Below are 18,868 nucleotides of genomic sequence, written 5' to 3'. Positions count from 1 at the left end.
TTTCTGTTTAACTGTAGTTTTCCCTATAAGTTTAGATTTTATTTTAGCTTTAGTTGCAAGGATGCCAAAATGAACATTATTAATCTCGGCATGATCTGATTGGCTCTTTGATGTAATCTGCACCCAGTGAGCTGCATGCTTCCTCTGGCTCCTTGCCTTGTGTTGGCCGTAAGCTGGTCTCACTGCGGTCTGCTGATTGCTGGGTTTATTTTCTTCAACTGTAACTTGTCAGGATGGCATCTGTAATTTATTGCATTAAGGAGGGAAGGGCAGATGAAGCCTTACAAAAATTTGAGGCTTTATTCTGGGATGTGCTGGCTAATGATTTGAATCTTTGATACACTGGCAGTTGACGTCATTTTGTGGCAGACATTCAAATGTAATGACCACAGAAGCGCTGGCAGAACGGTGCATCACCTCATCAATTTTTTTTTCAATGCTACATAAGTGTATATAATGTTTGTAAATCAATATGCAAAATAAAATATTTTTAATGTTTTAAACTGTTATCAGTGATTTTAAAGGAATAGTTTACTCAAAAATGAAAATCAGCTGAACATGTGCTCAGCCTCAGGCCATCCAAGATGCAGATGAGTTTGATTCTTCATCAGATTTGGAGAAATGTAGCATTCCATCACTTGCTCAGCATTGGATCCTCTGCAGTGAATGGGTGCCGTCAGAATTAGTTTTTTACAAACGCACAGCTTTTGTCTTCTCCAGATGTTAACTGATGGACTGGAGTGATTGGATTATTGTGATGTTTTTATCAGCTGTTTGGACTCTCATTCTGGCGGCACCCATTCACTGCAGAGCATCCATTGCCATGACAATGCTGCAAAGATGGAAGATTTAACTGTGAAAGGCCCATCAGCAACTAAACAAAAGGGCACACAAGGCAGGAAAGGTATGAATGCTGACAAGGTGGAAACACTCGACAACTACTGCTTGCGTGTGTTGCAGTTTCTACCATCAATAATGATGTGAATAAACTGTCTTGTTAAGACACAGTCTTTCATTTTTGTCAAAAAGTCCAGAAAAGGTTACACAGATAAGCACCTCAATAAGGCCACATGCAAACAGTGCTTCAGACATATTTTGCTATATTGTAAATGCAGTTTTATACCGTGATGCTATTAAAACCTCACAACCAGTGTTGGGGAAAGTTATGTATCACAACATTGTGTTACTCTCTAAAAAGTAACCAATTTTGGTACTTTTTTTAGGAAAGTAATGTTACGTTATTTTTGAGTTACTTTCTCTGACCTGGTCTGGGCTTGCTTGTTTGTTTGATATAAAGTGAAATGAAAACAGCTCAGGCTGAAGGAAATGTAAATTCACGTCTGTACAGTAGAGAGTGCAGCTCAAACAAACCTTTCAGCTGTGCTGCCGTTCTGGATTACACGAAGAATAAGACGCGAGAGAAAAAAGTTCAACATTCTGAATTAAGAAATGAATGTTTATCTAAAGTCATTTCTGCTTATTCGTATAGTTGAATTGGATCATTGAACGTCAGCAGCAAAGACACTGATTAATAAAATGGGATTAAATACATGAAGAATATTTGTTATTTAACATATTTAATTATTGCAGGTTTGCGTCATATTCTGAGTTTGCATTGATTTATTTTGAAGAATACTGAATCTGTTTTTTATTGATGTGAGATGAGTAAATGCATGTTCATATTTAGTCTACAACTACAGCAGCATCATGTTCACATAGCTCACACAACGCTCTGCACTTACTCCCGATGTCTCTCAACATGGCAACACGAGAGCTGTCAGTCAATACATGGGATTATTATAGATACTTACTTGAAAAAGCAACTCAGATATTTTCATGTTAATGAACAAGCAACGGGTTACTTCACTAGTTACTTGGAAAAAAGGATCTCTGATTACGTGTGATGTGTCACCCCCAACACTGCTCACAACATCTCATTCACAAGTCATTTCAGCAAAGCTAGAACAAAAGCACTGTAGTTTGTACTGCAGACCCAGTGAAATGACATCCTGCACATCAAACTGGACCTAAGATTTGACAGCAGCCTGTAAGAATGTGGCCCGGACAGTAAAAGAGTGATACAGTCCATGTTGCATTGATTGGAGGGAGTTCAGCTCTGAGAACACCTGACGAACCTGCTCCATGACTGCTTATGATCGCTTTTCTTGTCTTTTGAATATCTCTCTTTGTTTACATTGCTCATTTGCCTTGACTGTATTAACGTCTTATCCTGATTGGTTGTTGAGCTCAGCATCGACTGACAGCAGGCAAATACAACCAAATGAAGTATTTGTCAAATCGGTGCAGAAGACCTGGACAAAAAAGGGCATATTTTGCTCTGTGCCTTGTTAGCATCAGAGACAATCCTGGACTTGTTCACTTGTCTCTGGCTGGACGTACACACCAGCCTTGATCCGTCTGAGGAGAATCATCTCTAAAGCTCTTCAAAACCACTGCTTGGACTTCAAGGTAACACTTTTGTTTTGTTCCAATTAAAGCTGCTTTAACAGTATGCTGTTAATAAAACTACTTTTCTTACATTTATCTAAAGGTAATAAAATCTGTAAAATAATGGCAATTACGTATTAAACATGAAAGGAGCATAATATAATGATGCTGAATTAAGGGCTAATAACCCAGTGTATGCTTTTCTCTCTTGGTTTTTAGTCTGGTGCGCACTGTTGAATCATGCAGAACACATTCAGAGCCATCACACACTCTCCAGGGATACTCATCTGGAGAATCGAGGCAGGTTTGATTCTCTCAGCAATAGGTGCTGATGGTGGAACACATTATCAAAATCTGATTGAGATGCTTTCTATAAAACATGAAATATGAGAGGTGCATGTCTGATGAGCTGAGGAGCTGCTGTCCCATTTCACTTTTGTTCACTGATAGGAGCATCTACTGATCGAAGTATTTTGTACATTCCATGTAATATACAAGAATATAAGCCAACTACTGCATTAATAATTGGATGTACAGTATGTGAAACATGCACATGTTAGTGTGAAGATGTTTCAAGGTTGTTTTCAAGATTAGTTTGATATTTTAATGTTTTAATAATATAATTAGGGTTATCGATAAAAACAAATTGCAATTAACAACATTTAAAAAACTAATAGAAAAAAAATGTAAATTGCAATTAATCACGTAACTTTGTTAACACATTCAAATATAAGACAACAAAATAACAGCCCTTTGTGAAATGATCAGATTTGATTTGAATTGTGTGGATGGCACTTATTGTGTAAATTCTGTGTCTCATGAGTCATAGGACTACAAACCACGACCAAAAGTTATGCTGAAAAAAAAAAAAAACCGTAGTCATTGATATATACAGCAGCTGAAACAATCTGGGCTGCATTCCTCAAAAGCATCGTAAGGTAAGTTGATTGTAGAAACCGTTGGTGGCTCCTTAGGCTTACGATGCTTCTGGGAAATGCAGCCCTGTACATTATGTATTTGTTTTATGTTTTAGAAACAAAATGTTTGTATGGCCAAATAATACTGCTATCAGATCTTAAAAATTATGCAAACAGCTATTAGTTAAATATACTGTAAATTATCCAATCAAATATGAGCCTATCCTACCTAACTGAAATAAAAATAACTGTAGAATTTTATTTTATTTTATTTTACTTCCGGTTTCAGTATTCCAAAGTGTCCTTTCCTAAAGTATGGCTAATGACGATCTTTTTTTTTTTTTTTTTTTTTTTTTTTTTATCAAGAAAGTACATTAAGCTTTGAAAATAACAATACAATCAAAGTATTCATTGCAGTTACAGACTGACTGTAATTTTACAGTGCTGGTTGCTGCAGCATACAAAACTGTATACAGTACTACTATAAATGGCCATTTGCTGTGTATAACAAAGAAGCAACATGAGGATGTAAGACCAAACACAGAGGTGCAGTATATACAGCTGGACTGTACAGCAGTGTAGCTTGTGAATAGTAATCTGGGGGGTAACATTTGTACTGTATACAGGTCATTTGGTCAAGGTTTTAAACAAAGATTTTCTTCTTCCAGAAAATGGATCTTGTTTTGATTCCGGAAAAATTTCATGGACACTTTTATGAAAGTGACTGCTATTTATTGCTCTCAGTAAGTGAGAAAAAACCCTTCTGAAGCGTTCTATGTTAATGTGTTCTGTTGTGAAAAGATCAAACTGCATGTGGTTTCTGTCAGGGTTCTGTTGAGTTTGGTGGCAGAGCTCTGTCTTTTCTTTGTCAGTGCATCAGATCCTCAGCGGCTCAACCCTCTCTTCCCTCCTTGTTGTTTCTTATGTGAGGGTATCCTGGCCACTGTCTGTCCTGTGTTGTCTTCTGATGTTTCTGTCTTTTTCGGTGTTTGGCTATGTTCTCTCTGTTCTTCATCCTAATTATCCTCCCTGTATTCTCTGTTGATTGTGGATTTTTCTCTGTGAGGTGTTGCCATGTCCTGTCCTGCCGTGCCGTGTGAGCTTGGACAGTTTTTCCCCCTCAGGGTAGTTTGTGTTGTCTTTTGTTTTATTTTTGAACACTGATAACAATCCCATTGTCCTTGCCTCACCCCTTCAATGGTTTCCTGTTAGACAACTATTGGTGCATGAGCATCATGTAACCAAGCCTCATGTTTTATATGCTAAGTCTTTCATCCATATGCAGACACGCAAAGCTGGCAAATCTGCATACTATGACATTCATTACTGGATAGGCTCCATGTCGACGCTGGATGAACAGGGCGCTGCTGCTGTCTATGCCATTCAGCTGGATGAGTTCCTGGGCTCCTCGCCTGTCCAGTATCGCGAGGTGCAGCACCACGAGTCCAGCATCTTCTGTGGATATTTCAAGCAGGGCATAATGTAAGCATCTGAAAACTGCAGTCCACATCTCTCCAGGCATTCGGTCAAGTAATGTTGTTTCTTTGATTAGTTTCAAAGCATTGCTTTTCAAAAATAAAAAAAGAAAGAAAGAAAAAAGAAAAGAAATGGCCCTGCTACTTTTTATAGACACACATTTGTATGACAGAAAGCATCAGATATATGACTTTATATATCCTTAGTTATAAGTCCGGAGGGGTGTCATCGGGAATGAACCATGTGGAGACAAACACTTACAACATTCAGAGACTGCTGCATGTGAAAGGAAAAAGAAAAGTGACTGGCACAGAGGTGAGCAAACTGTTTGTCTTAAAGAGATAGCTCACCCAAAAATGAGAATTCTGTCATCATCTACTCAGACTCTTGTCGTTCCAAAGCTGTAAGAATTTTTATCATATTTTTAGAGGAATCTGAGAGATTTCTGCCCCTCCATTGACAGTCCATGCATCTACCACTTTGATGCTTCAAAGAGTTCATAAAGAGATCGTAAAACCAATCCACATTAAAAATATCTTCATTTGTTTTCCATATTTGGATGAACTATCCTTTTAAGTATTACTAAGTGTCTTTTAGTACCACAGGCACCAAAATGATCCTGACACTCTTAAAAATAAAGATGCTTCACGATGCCATGGAAGAACATTTTTTTTGTCTAAATGGTTCCATAAAGAACCTTTAACATCTGAAGAACCTTTCTGCTTCACAAAAGGTTTTTTTTGTGGTGAAAGAAGGTTCTTCAGATTATAAAGAGATGGTTGTTTGACTCAGTGCTTCTTTGGAGAACCAAAAATGGTTCTTCTATGGCATCGCTTGAAGAACCTTTTGAAGCACTTTTATTTTTAAGAGTGTAATGTGATTCCCAAGATACAAATGATCGAATGCACTGGCCAATTTGCAGGTGGAAATGAGCTGGAACAGCTTTGACACTGGGAGTGTCTTTCTGCTGGATCTTGGCAAGACCATTCTCCAGTGGAATGGCCCTGAAAGCAACAAACAAGAACGTCTGAAGGTATGAGCTACATGAGCGATCGTAAAGTATTGGGTTCTTTCAGATCGTAGTGTCATGCTTCTCCTTGTTGACTGTAAGGGCATGATGCTGGCCAAGGACATCAGGGATCGTGAGAGAGGGGGGCGGACAGAAATCGGCGTGATTGAGGGGGATGCAGAAGCAAACTCCCCGTCATTAATGGAAATGATGGTGAGCGTTTTGGGTGAACGGCCCTCGAAGCTGCCCAGCGGGACACCGGATGAAATAACTGACCAGGAGCAAATGTCTAAGCTCACCCTCTATCAGTAAGTGCTGTGAGCTCCAACTCTAACTAACATGTCATTTGATTGATTAATCGGCTCACCTAATGTTCACGGGGTACTAGTTTGAATGTCTACCAGTCCTCTAACAAACCTTGAACTTTGCAGTGTGTCGGATGCTAATGGAACAATGAATATCACAGAGATTGCAACCAGTCCACTCACACAGGACATGCTGAATCACGATGTAAGTGGTCATTTGTGTACAATGCATAATTAATCCTCTCTTATATGATTTACTCCCATTAGACCATTACAAGTCAATTGAAAACATCATTGACCAAATATTTACTTTCATGTAATTGTGTTCATTTGTATTTCATTTGTCAGTCAGAAAGTGAGTTCACAAAAATCTCTAAAGTATAGGGACCTTTTGATGAAAAGGGATTGTAAAGCAATAACAGACCCTTTGAGACATACATAATTCATTACCTTAAAATCCATTTCCACAAATGAATACATTCACATAAAAACTGTGGAAGGCATCTCAGCACTCGCCTCTGAGAATCATAGTTAACTACATGTCACACCGTGGCACACTAAACCCATAAATATCAAGGCCTAGAATTTATTATTAGGAAAATATATCATAGGCCAGAAAAAAAAAATCAAAAAAAATCAAAAGGAGTACACTAATGCTGTCACAATCTGGTCCACAAAGGAAGACAGACAGAAGGAATCCATTCAAATAGTGGAGTTGCTTTAATCACACCCCACAAAAGATGAGTAGAGAAGTAAATGTGTGTATTAAAACACAACCAACACCAGACAATGAACAGAAAGAACTGAAGGGCTTAAATACACAGGCAAACAATGAGCAATCATGATAACTGATGATAAATAGGAACAAGTAAAAAAAAACAGAGTGAAATCCATGAAAATGAAACTGAAATGATAACAGAACGTGACACATGCACAACCTTTTTGACCCTGATTACTACATTTGCAACACATTTTAATATAATTTATGATGTGTATATAAATATACTACGAAGAATATACAAAACCAGTCATAAATGTCAATTTTTCGAATGAATAAATAAGCTGTCCAGTGATGTATGGTTTGTTAAAAGGACAATATTTGTCTGAGATACAACTATTTGAAAATTTGGAATCTGAGGGAGCAAAAAAATCTAAATATTGAGAAAATCATCTTTAAAGTTGTTCAAATGAAGTTCTTAGCAATGCATATTACTAATCAAAAAATAAGTTTTGATATATTTACGGTAGGAAATTTACTAAATATCTTCATGGAACATGATCTTTACTTAATATCCTAATGATTTTTGGCATAAAAGAAAAATGGATCATTTTGACTCATACAATGTATTGTTGGCTCTTGCTACAAGTATACCTGTGCTACTGATGACTGCTTATGTTATGTTATTCAGTAACATTTTAGTTAATAGGAAGTGGAGCATTCATTCATTCATTTATTTTTTTATTTGGTCACACATTATATTAGCTGGTCTTAACTACTATGTACTTAAATAAAAAAATATGTACATTACAATGCACTTATTGCGCTCCTAATATATTGCAAAACACTTTTGCTGCTATTGTGGTGGGATATGGGTAAGTTTCATTTATTTTTTTCAGGACTGCTACATTTTGGACCAGGGGGGAATGTCACTATTTGTGTGGAAGGGAAAGACAGCCAACAAAGCAGAGAGACAAGCAGCAATGACCAGAGCTCTGGTGAGTTCCTGTTTTCATCATTTCCATTTCTGTTGTTACAGCCGCTACCGGAGGAGAGTGATTTTTCCCTTATTACTACGATGCTTAATGACCTGTGTGCTGCATAACACTCCAGCTAAAATCTGAGTCTATAATCCATAATAACACTTCCTCCAGTGAAAAAGTGTTCTGGTGTGAATCAGGAGAGAAATCTGCACAGATCAAGCAGCGTTTAAACAGCTCTAAACAAATATGTGTCTGGATTTTGATGTGAGAGACAACTGGAGATGCACTTTTTCACTGGAGGAAGTGTTATTATGGATTTTGGACTTGGATTTTAGTTAAAGATTTGTTTCAGCTTTTGTCATCTCCAGATGTTAACTGATGGACTGGAGTGCTGTGGATTATTGTGATGTTTTTTATCAGCTGTCATCATGATTAGAATTGAATGAATGTTTGATTTACTTCCAAATGACAAATGTTAATAATTTGACAGGAGTTCATTAAAATGAAGGGTTACCCACTCACTACTAAAGTGGAGGCTATCAGTGACGGAGGAGAATCGGCTCTCTTCAAACAACTCTTCAAGAGCTGGACCGTGAGAGAGCAGACCGCAGGTCTGGGCCGGACACACACTGTAGGGAGAGTGGGTACGTGTCTGATGCCTGTTTTTTCAGCTGAAAGTCACCAATGTATTTTGTAGAGAAGTGTAAGTTTGTTATATTTGGAGACCGTTGTGAGACTTGTTTTTACTGTAGCTGTAGCCATGATGCTGATTTTAGAAAGCTGTGATGATGAACAGAGTAAGAATGACTGCATGCTGGTCCATAAGCTGTGCTCTGTTCTTTCATTGATTAGCTGATGTCACTCAAGAGAAGTTCGATGCTGCTAAGATGCATGTGATGCCTGATGTTGCTGCACAGGAGCGCTTGGTGGATGATGGCAGCGGACAAAAGCAGGTAAGGAGGAGATGAGTTATTATTATTATTATTAAAGGAGTAATGTTATTGATGCAGTTGTGAAAAACAGCACATACTTATGAATCAGGATGTAATGTACACATAGAGATAATTGAGATAACTTTGCAATAATTGACAGAAAATGGAAAAAAAAGAGCATGCATGAAAAAAGTCATCAGTCAATGTCATCTCGAAAGACTTCTCCGTCCTTAGGTGTGGCGCATTGAGAATTTGGAGATGGTGGAGGTGGAACCTGAAATGCATGGATACTTCTATGGAGGTGACTGCTATCTGATTCTGTACAGCTATGATGTTAATGGCAGGAACAGCTACATTCTTTACATGTGGAAGGTAAAGTGACAAATTTCCTTTATCTGTGAGTTTTATGGCACTAATGATTGTTGATCATTTTACCACCAAAAAAGTATGAGAGACTGTAACATCCAAACATGTGATGTTCACACAATGTAATTATAAACCCAGAAAACGAAAGTAGTGTAAAGAAATCCTTGTCTTCTATGATTGTGCACCTCAAACATATATCCGAAAATGTAGTTTTAGTGCTTCACGCCCTTTAAACAAACATCTACAGGATATTTTTACTTTGTGTCTCTCTGCCAGAACATTTGTGACACTGGAGCACAAAACCATAAGGATCAATTTTTCAAAATTGAGATTTATACTTCATCTGAAAGCTGTATAAATAATCTCTCCATTGATGTATGGTTTGTTAGGAGGACAATATTTGTCTGAGATACAACTATTTGAAAATCTGGAATCTGAGGGAGCAAAAAAATCTAAATATTGAGAAAATCATCTTTAAAGTTGTTCAAATGAAGTTCTTAGCAATGCATATTACTAATCAAAAATGAAGTTTTGATATATTTACGGTAGGAAATTTAGAAAATATCTTAATGGACCGTGATCTTTACTTAATATCCTAATGATTTTTGGCAAAAAAGAAAAAACTATAATTTTGACCCATACAATGTATTTTTGGCTATTGCTACAAATATACCCCAGAGACTCAAGACTGCTTCTGTGCTCCAGGGTCACATTAACTTATTACAGCAACAGATGTGATTTTCTCTTTTGACACCTGTACAGCTGTTGAATCTACACAGTACTGGTGAACTCAGTAAGCTTAAATGCGTAACACAGCTGATCTTCTCAGTGAAGAGGAGCGATGAATGACAAGCGGCACGTAATAATGAGGCTGGTCTGTTTTGCTGGCAGGGGCGTCATGCGTCTCAGGACGAGGTGACAGCTTGTGCCTATCAGGCTGTGACTCTTGACCAGCAGTATGGAGGTCAGCCTGTTCAAGTCCGAGTCTCCATGGGGAAGGAACCACGGCACTTCATGGCCATCTTCAAGGGCAAGATGGTTATCTTTGAGGTAGCACATGACTTATTTTAAATAGAGATGTTTAAAAGACGATGGTTCACTATGTAGCCTAATAAACCTACATTTCTTTTAATGCAAGAACATCTTTTAAAAAAAACAAACTACTGTTAGGATATTAAGTTTAAGCATTTTGTCACCTATACATTATGTGCTGTTTTTACATTAGAAACTGTGATAACATTATAATTTGCTACAATGTGTTCCTAATGTAAAACGTTTCCCAGACATACAATAACCAGTTACCTTATGTGAAAGACGCTGACTTTATGAGCTAAAGATTTTATAATCTGTATAAATGTTCTGTTTTAGTAATACTTAAATATTGCTTCGTTTCCATCCTAGGGAGGGACGTCCAGAAAGAGCGCCCCGGAGCCAGAGCCGCCCGTCCGCCTGTTTCAGATCTGCGGCTCTCACCCAACCAATTCAAAAGCTATAGAGGTGCCAGCTCTGGTGGCCTCGCTCAACTCCAACGATGTCTTCCTCTTGAAAAGCCAGAACGACGTCTACCTGTGGTATGGCAAAGTACGCAGTCTTTCTACTCTCATGACACTGGTAGTATTTTACTGGAAAAAAGCACTCAGCAGTTGTCATGTACAGCATGTGATGTCCACCCCTACTGCCCTCATGATAGACATTATTGGGAAAGCAGCACTAAGCTCTATATAACCTCTCAGGGGTCCAGTGGTGATGAAAGGGCCATGGCAAAGGAGGTGGCCTCCTTTATTGGTCGAGGCTTATCAGAGGAGATCATGGCTGAGGGACAGGAGCCAAATGAGTTCTGGGAAATCTTAGGTGGAAAAGGACCATATGCAAGCGACAGAAGGTACACCAAACCTTCTTCTTATTTTCAGAAAATGGTTCAAAAGCTGTCGATGGGACATTACCCTTATGTTAGGGACTAATATGTATCTTTAAAGGGATCATGAACTGCCTAAGTTGTTATTTTCTACTGTTCTCTGAGGTCTACTTATAACCATATCAAGACTTTTACATCAAAAGTTTTTTTTTTTTGAAGTAGTAGGCTATTTTCTGTCCTGTTTCTGACCCCTCATAAGAACGCTCTGTTTGAATAGGCCTGGAGGATTGTAGACTCAGAAGTAAACGGCGACTGCTGTGATTGGCTAATAGTTGTGTGTGTTTGACAGCCTGCATCCTTCAGATGGAGGCTTCGGTGATTTAGGTCAAAAATGCATGAACACTCATATCAAACAATCTGTTATAACAGACAAAGCAATAGTGATCATATAATAAAACAGTTACTCACACTTGTGTTGCAACATTACTGTCGGATCAATTCACTCGGCACAGCATCGGCTTTTTAAGTTTCAATTTTAATGAAAATCCCGCGTTGAATCATGCCTTGTTTGTAAAGAAATCTGTGGTAAAATCAAGTAAACAAAGGACTGAGTTCTTACTGATGCGGTCTAGAATTTCATTCAAAATAAAGTTCATCCATTCTTTCCTAACGTTGGGAACAGAAGGAAGGCAATGCAAAATCTGTTTTTCCACAGCTTGGCACTGCACAGCATTCTGAAACTTACAGCATGTTTTCTAGTACCTCAAAAGATCCAGGGAATTTTGGTTTCTCAGTTCACGACCCCTTTAAGGTACTAATATGCACCCCTTAAGGGTTAAATATAGGGTCTTTCGCACTGGAGGAACCTTTTCATAGCTCTATGAACTTCATTTGAGGGAACTAAATAAGCTTCTACTCCAGAGTAGGGTCTAAAACAGTTCTATACAGTGAAATACATATGAAACACCAACATTTTTAAAAAAGCCATGTAAAAATATTTACTCCATGAAAACAGCAATAGCGACATTTATCTGTTGTCTGCAGCGTTGTGTTCTTTTCTCAGCCTTGGTGATAACACTGCAAGTTGTCAGTTTTCATGCTCTTTTAATTTACATAACATCTTTGTTATCACGAAACCCATGACACACGACAAAAACAGCTCCGATCACTGCGTCCTTCATCCACCGGTTTGTAAATGTCACGAATAAAGATGTTGCTGTTGGCTTCCTGAGGGAGAAACTGGTTCTCTAGGAACCACCCTGCTGGCTAGTTCATAGAAGTATGCAGTGCGAAAGCGCCTAATGGTACAAAGGTACCCCCAGTGACAGCTTTTGTGGGAATGTGGGGAAAAGTTCTTCATTCTTGGCTGTTGATGTCACGTCTTCTTAAAGATTACAACAGGTTACTCTAGATCATCAACCACGTCTTTTTGAATGCTCCAATAAGACCGGCCAGTTTATTGCCACTGAGGTAACCCAGTTCACACAGGATGATCTGAGAGAGGACGACGTCATGCTTTTGGACACGTGGGATCAGGTAAACCAGCTCTGTTCTTCTGTAATGAAATGTAAAGTTTGATGGTGAAAGGCAATGCTTTTACAATAGTATCACCGGTATGCCGACATCTGAATAATAACAATATAGCAGCTGTCATAATAATGCAAGCATTGACCCTAAATATCTTGAGAAGTAGATTAGATTACTAGAGTCCTAAACACAGCCTTCGGCTCTTCTAGGTCTTTCTTTGGATAGGAAATGAAGCCAATGATGTGGAGCGAAAGGAATCTGCAACAACTTGCCAGGAATACCTGCGGACTCATCCTGGATCCCGGGACCCTGACACACCTGTGATTATGGTGAAGCAGGGCTTTGAGCCTCCTACCTTTACTGGGTGGTTCATGGCCTGGGACGCGACAAAATGGAGCGTAGGTTGGATTTGCATTGTATAAACATGCTGAAAGAGGTTTACAGGCCTACTATTTAAGGAGTCATTCTCTGCTGATGAACAAAACTCATTTTTCTGTAATTCACACACGGCTTTTATCCTTGTACTAGGGTGGCAAAACCTACGAGCAGCTGAAGGAGGAGTTAGGAGAGATTACATTGCCCACTAAAGTTGATTCTGTATGATCCTTTGTACCCTTGTATATAATACACATTTCAGTCAATATTTGCCTGGTTTGCATAAAAGATTTGCATCAAATTGTAATTTCTCATGACAGGGATCCAGTGGTGCGGAGAGTAAAACCATCTCACAATATCCACCAGAAATGCTGATTAACAAACTGTCTGGAGAGCTGCCTGAGAACGTGGACGCCGCACACAAAGAGGTGCGTACAGCTTCATGTTTTGGTTTACAGGAGCTTGATCAAGCATTCAAGAAACACTAGGTGATCCTATCATAAGCAGGGAAAAAGCAGCTTTTGCTCTAAATTGTAATGTTGTCCACCAAGAAAATCTTGTCATAATTTGGATTTATAGAGTTCCCAAGAAATTTGACACCTGCAGTCTACACAAACCTCCTTGACATCTTCCTGTCAAATTATGAGCCGATCCCATTTTCATGCATGGCCCATGTTGATTAATTGACTTAAATGTCCCTGCTATATTGTAAGGTTTGATGTGCATGGAAAAAATCAGGACATTCAGATTGATTTTTATTCCATTTTTTTTTTCTTACAAAAAAGTACATTTGCACATTAATAATTTAAGGGCATGCCTTGTTACATAACCATTTTAGCCAGTTTATGAGCATGTCTTGTTTGCTCTGGTTGGTTTTTGTTGTATTCGTGCGCCACCTGTGTGCTGATTGCTCAGTATCTGAGCGTTACTACAGTAGTTCCAGCACATGTTATACACTTGTAAATTCAGAGTCATGTAAGTATTGTAAAATCCATTTCACAAAACAGACTGTCCTAAAACCAAACTGGTTGTACTTTAAAGAATGCACATGCCTCAATCAAATGGAGCGTGACAGAGAAAGGGAGTTATGAGAAATTTGACTAAAATATTTGAATACATTTGATTAAAAGTGTGGTGTTGCTTTGTTGAAACCAATGTGTGCTGCTGTATATAACATTCTAATTCCTGTCACCTCATTCGACTTAACAGTTTTTCTTATAGTGATTAAAATAATTTTCATACATTTTCTATCTCCTTTTCATGGTATTACAGAGATATCTCTCTGACGAAGATTTCCAGACCGTAGTTGGGATCTCCAGAGAAGAGTTTGACAGTTTGCCTCAGTGGAAACAGAAGACCATTAAGAAGGAAAAGGGATTGTTTTGAAAAGAGGCGTATGTATTGTAAGCGCTGGTAGTGGGAAGAGGGAACAACAATGCATCTATATTTCCTAGTTCAAAATCTTTTGTCATAATTGATTTCACTAATGTAATCGGTCATATATTCCAGACACAATAATCATATTGCAGTATAATGGTGGCACTTGTGCTGTTTTTGGTGAAAGCAAAATAAAAAGGTGTATATTTACAAGAATTTGTTTTGAATTTTTCTACTCCTGTTTTTTCTTCAAGTGACATTTCTTCAAGACAACTTTTGTCTAAAGTGTGTACAAAGTGCTATAGAATACATAACCGAGGCAAAATGTTTTCATTTCTGAGCAACTCTTTAATAACAGATGCTTCCCCATTCAAATGATTTATTTTCTTATGTATAATTTGAGACTGGAGGAAATACTGTGTATGTATAAAAATACACTTTTAAGTCAATGAATGACATAAAAAGGTAATAGTATTACTTTACTTATTATTTCTAGCAACAGTAATTAGTTACACTACTAGTTACATTACTTTACTTTCACGCCCCACATAAGTTATTATGTATCTTTCCCATAAAATTATTTTAAAATGTTACTAACAATATATTTCTGCCTCATCATTTGACCAAAATCCACACTGGATCGCAGTCAAAAGTTTTTTGTTGATGTTGAATGGTGATTGGTAGTGATGTTTAAGTAAAAAGAGTTGTATTAATCTCATTAATTGTCATGTTTTTTTTTTTTTTAAGAAAAGACATAAGTTCATAAGAAAATGTTTCATTTTCAAAAAAGATTTTATACAGTTTATATCGGGATCAGAGGGATGTTGGTGGGCAAGCCATGACAAATCAGAGTACAGTAATGTCACAACTTCATTGTTCAGATCAGCTTTTCTTCTGACAAAATCAATGTAATAGCAATATTTCATCCACTAAATGAAAGCTTTTCCATATTCCAAGCTTGCCTGCTGCACTGGTGACTTCATGTGTCTCTGCAAGTCATGCAAATTATGAAAATAAATCCAGAAATTATTGGATTGTTGGATTTAAACCAGTAGGGGTTGAGGCATCAAAGGTATCTAAGTAAGGAGCTGTTTTATGGATGGCAACTATTTTATTACTGAAATCTTATTAGTATATACCGGTACACACAGGGGGCTTAGAAGTTTAACAAGATAACTAGACACACCTGGGAAGGCTAATCAAATGGAACCAATATACATACTACAAACTGACTACACAAACCACAGGAAACACGAAGTGACATAAAAGTCTTAGACAAGACACAGAGAACATGTAAACAGTGGTGCTCTTTGCTGATACAAAATTATCTAAAATAATAACAATAATAACTAACTATAAAAAGTTTTTCAGCAGGTTGGCAGACTAGAATTTTTTACTGAAACGCAGCTGTGATGTAAAACTGCCAAAGTTTCATAGACAAGCGCTTACCAACAATACTTGTCACCTAACAAATATACCATTTGGAATAATAGAGATATTAAACATAATAGAAAAACAAATTCCCTGATGTCACGGTGTGGTGCAAGAGAGAAGCACGTAAATGAGAAAGATGATGATACAAAGTCTTTAATAATCCATATGGGTAATCCATAGGGAGAAGGCAGAAACACATGTACACACCGACAAGACCAGACAACCAAACACTGAACAGAATGCAACTTATAAGGGGAAGAATAAAGAAGGTAATTGACAAGACACACCTGAACATACCGACACAATCAACATGGGACACGGAACACATGGAGGGAAAACACAACATAATGAGTCCAGGGGCGTGACACCTGAAAAGAAAGATGTAAAAATGGCATTCTATGGGGTTTGAACTGTTTTTGAATTGTTTTGGTAAACTTCATTTTGAAAAACTTATCCCTGGATGGATCACTTTTCAGGAAATTCTCAGAAACCTCAATACACAAGAAATGGGTATTTATCTGTCAGGGGTAATCATAGTGCTAATAAGATGCATGATGCAATGAGTGCAAGAAATACTTTAAATAGCCAACATGGAAAACACTTGAAAGGAAACTAACACAAAATACATCAAACCACGACGAGAACCGACAGAGGAATGAACAAAATTGGGAGTACTTACACACAGGGTACATCAAAATGTCCATCAAATCACCATTACACTGACTCTGTTGATTAAGTAAACTATGTTTGATACCAACAGCTTGCTCTGCCCGAGTCATGAAATAAATCTGACATATGCATCAAATATTCACATATCCCTGTGATCTCCCAGGATGAATGTTTGTTTTAAAGTAACAACACTTTAATGTTTAACAGTTTGCAAATTACTCATAATTCTATTCTAATTGAGTTTCTTTGTGTTTGGTAAGGAAGGGCCTACTTTGCATCAGCAACAATGACTCAATGACACACATGCCATTCCTAAGAAGACAACTAAGGCACCTGTATTCATAGCAACTAGTTTCTAACTATTTAGTCATTTGATTGTTAATTATAAATATAATAATATATTATGTGTCAGGCAGTCATTCATGCAATGGTATGCAAAATCATGACCCTACTAAACAGTTACTTCAGTTAGGGTACAATTTTCAGCAATCAGATATTTATTTATCAATCACTGGACATCTATTTGGAAGCCAAAAACAAACATTTCCACAATTGTTAAATTATCAATATGTTTCAATTTTAAATGTAGCCAGAAACATAATCAGAAAGTAGCAACAGAACTTGTCAAGGAGTATTAACCCAACTCCAAAAACTGAATCTACTGAGAGCCATGGAAGTATAGAGGACACACATTAATAGTGAAGTGAAGTAACAAGTAACACCACATTAATAGTGTAGTAACAAGTAACAAGTAAAAACACATTAATAGTGGGGTAACAAGTAACAACAACACATTAATAGTGCAGTAACAAGTAACAACACATTAATAATGTAGCAACAAGTAACAAGTAACAACACATTAATAATGTAGTAACAAGTAACAACACATTAATAGTGTAGTAACAAGTAACAACACATTAATAGTGTAGTAACAGTAACAACACATTAACAGTGTAGTAACAACACATTAATAATGTAGTAACAAGTAACAAAACATGAATAATGTAGTAAGAAGTAACAACACATTAACAGTGTAGTAACAAGTAACAACACATTAATAGTGTAGTAACAAGTTACTACACATTAACAGTGTATTAAAAAGTAACACCACATTAACAGTGTAGTAACAAGTAACAACACATTAATAGTGTAGTAACAAGTAACAACACATTATTAGTGTAGTAACAAGTAACAACAAATTAATAGTGTAGTAACAAGTAACACATAACAACACATTAATAGTGCTGTAACAAGTAACAACACATTAATAGTGTAGTAACAAGTAACAACACATTAATAGTGTAGTAACAAGTAACAACACATTAATAGTGTAGTAACAAGTAATACGTAACAACACATTAATAGTGTAGTAACAAGTAACAAGTAACAACACATTAATAGTGTAGTAACAAGTAATACGTAACAACACATTAATAGTGTAGTAACAAGTAACACGTAACTACACATTAATAGTGTAGTAACAAGTAACAAGTAACAACACATTAACAGTGTAGTAACAAGTAATACGTAACAACACATTAATAGTGTAGTAACAAGTAACACGTAACAACACATTAATAGTGAAGTAACAAGTAACAAGTAACAACACATTAATAGTGTAGTAACAAGTAACACGTAACAACACATTAATAGTGTAGTAACAAGTAACAAGTAACAACACATTAATAGTGTAGTAACAAGTAACACGTAACAACACATTAATAGTGTAGTAACAAGTAACAACACATTAATAGTGTAGTAACAAGTAACACGTAACAACACATTAATAGTGAAGTAACAAGTAACAAGTAACAACACATTAATAGTGTAGTAACAAGTAACACGTAAACAACACACATTAATAGTGAAGTAACAAGTAACAAGTAACAACACATTAATAGTGTAGTAACAAGTAACACGTAACAACACATTAATAGTGTGTAGTAACAAGTAACAAGTAACAACACATTAATAGTAGTGTAGTAACAAGTAACACGTAACAACACATTAATAGTGAAGTAACAAGTAACACGTAACAACACATTAATAGTGTAGTAACAAGTAACAAGTAACAACACATTAATAGTGTAGTAACAAGTAACACGTAACAACACATTAATAGTGAAGTAACAAGTAACACGTAACAACACATTAATAGTGTAGTAACAAGTAACAACACATTAATAGTGTAGTAAAAAGTAACAAATAACAACACATTAATAGTGTAGTAACAAGTAACACGTAACAACACATTAATAGTGTAGTACAAAACTACAAAACACTAAAGTATTTTGATACAAAATATGAAGTAATGTTCTTCAACCCTATCAAATACAAATGACAAAATCCTATTTTGTATTTGAAATACATGTACCAGTAACAACACTTTATAATACTGTTCCATGGTTAATGAATAACTACACAGGAACAAATGACTAATGCACTATTAACATTCTAGTAACTACTATTAACTAACA

At 36.7% G+C, this 18,868-nt stretch overlaps 1 protein-coding gene across 2 annotated transcripts; it reads left to right on the top strand.

Moving 5' to 3' along the window:
• Window positions 1–2,090: 2,090 nt before the first annotated feature.
• avil (advillin) lies at window positions 2,091–14,853 on the top strand. Of its 2 annotated transcripts, XM_042733506.1 has the most exons (20): window positions 2,091–2,469; window positions 2,668–2,748; window positions 4,034–4,108; window positions 4,651–4,847; window positions 5,048–5,156; window positions 5,764–5,874; window positions 5,953–6,158; window positions 6,282–6,360; window positions 7,773–7,871; window positions 8,347–8,500; window positions 8,709–8,809; window positions 9,023–9,160; window positions 10,046–10,204; window positions 10,556–10,735; window positions 10,888–11,036; window positions 12,401–12,545; window positions 12,746–12,934; window positions 13,065–13,133; window positions 13,232–13,339; window positions 14,184–14,853. In XM_042733506.1, the coding sequence occupies exons 2-20, from the start codon at window positions 2,689–2,691 to the stop codon at window positions 14,295–14,297; spliced, it is 2,442 nt and encodes an 813-aa protein (XP_042589440.1). In that variant the 5' UTR covers window positions 2,091–2,469; window positions 2,668–2,688; the 3' UTR covers window positions 14,298–14,853. The 2 variants fall into 2 exon arrangements, with proteins under 2 accessions (XP_042589440.1, XP_018934924.2); XM_019079379.2 differs by lacking the exons at window positions 2,091–2,469; window positions 2,668–2,748 and having other exon boundaries at window positions 4,013–4,108.
• The last annotated feature ends 4,015 nt before the right edge of the window (window positions 14,854–18,868 follow it).

Source organism: Cyprinus carpio, chromosome B11, assembly GCF_018340385.1.
Source record: "Cyprinus carpio isolate SPL01 chromosome B11, ASM1834038v1, whole genome shotgun sequence".
NCBI lineage: Eukaryota > Metazoa > Chordata > Actinopteri > Cypriniformes > Cyprinidae > Cyprinus > Cyprinus carpio.
Note: the sequence above shows the minus strand (reverse complement) of the source record. Positions and strands in the feature narration are given on the sequence as shown.

Coding starts and splice junctions, on each gene's coding strand:
- avil (XM_042733506.1), top strand. CDS start 2,689: ATGCAGAACACATTCAGAGCCATCACACACTCTCCAGGGATACTCATC. Junction 11,037..12,400: donor CCATATGCAAGCGACAGAAG/GTACACCAAACC, acceptor GTCTTCTTAAAG/ATTACAACAGGTTACTCTAG. Junction 12,546..12,745: donor TTTTGGACACGTGGGATCAG/GTAAACCAGCTC, acceptor CGGCTCTTCTAG/GTCTTTCTTTGGATAGGAAA.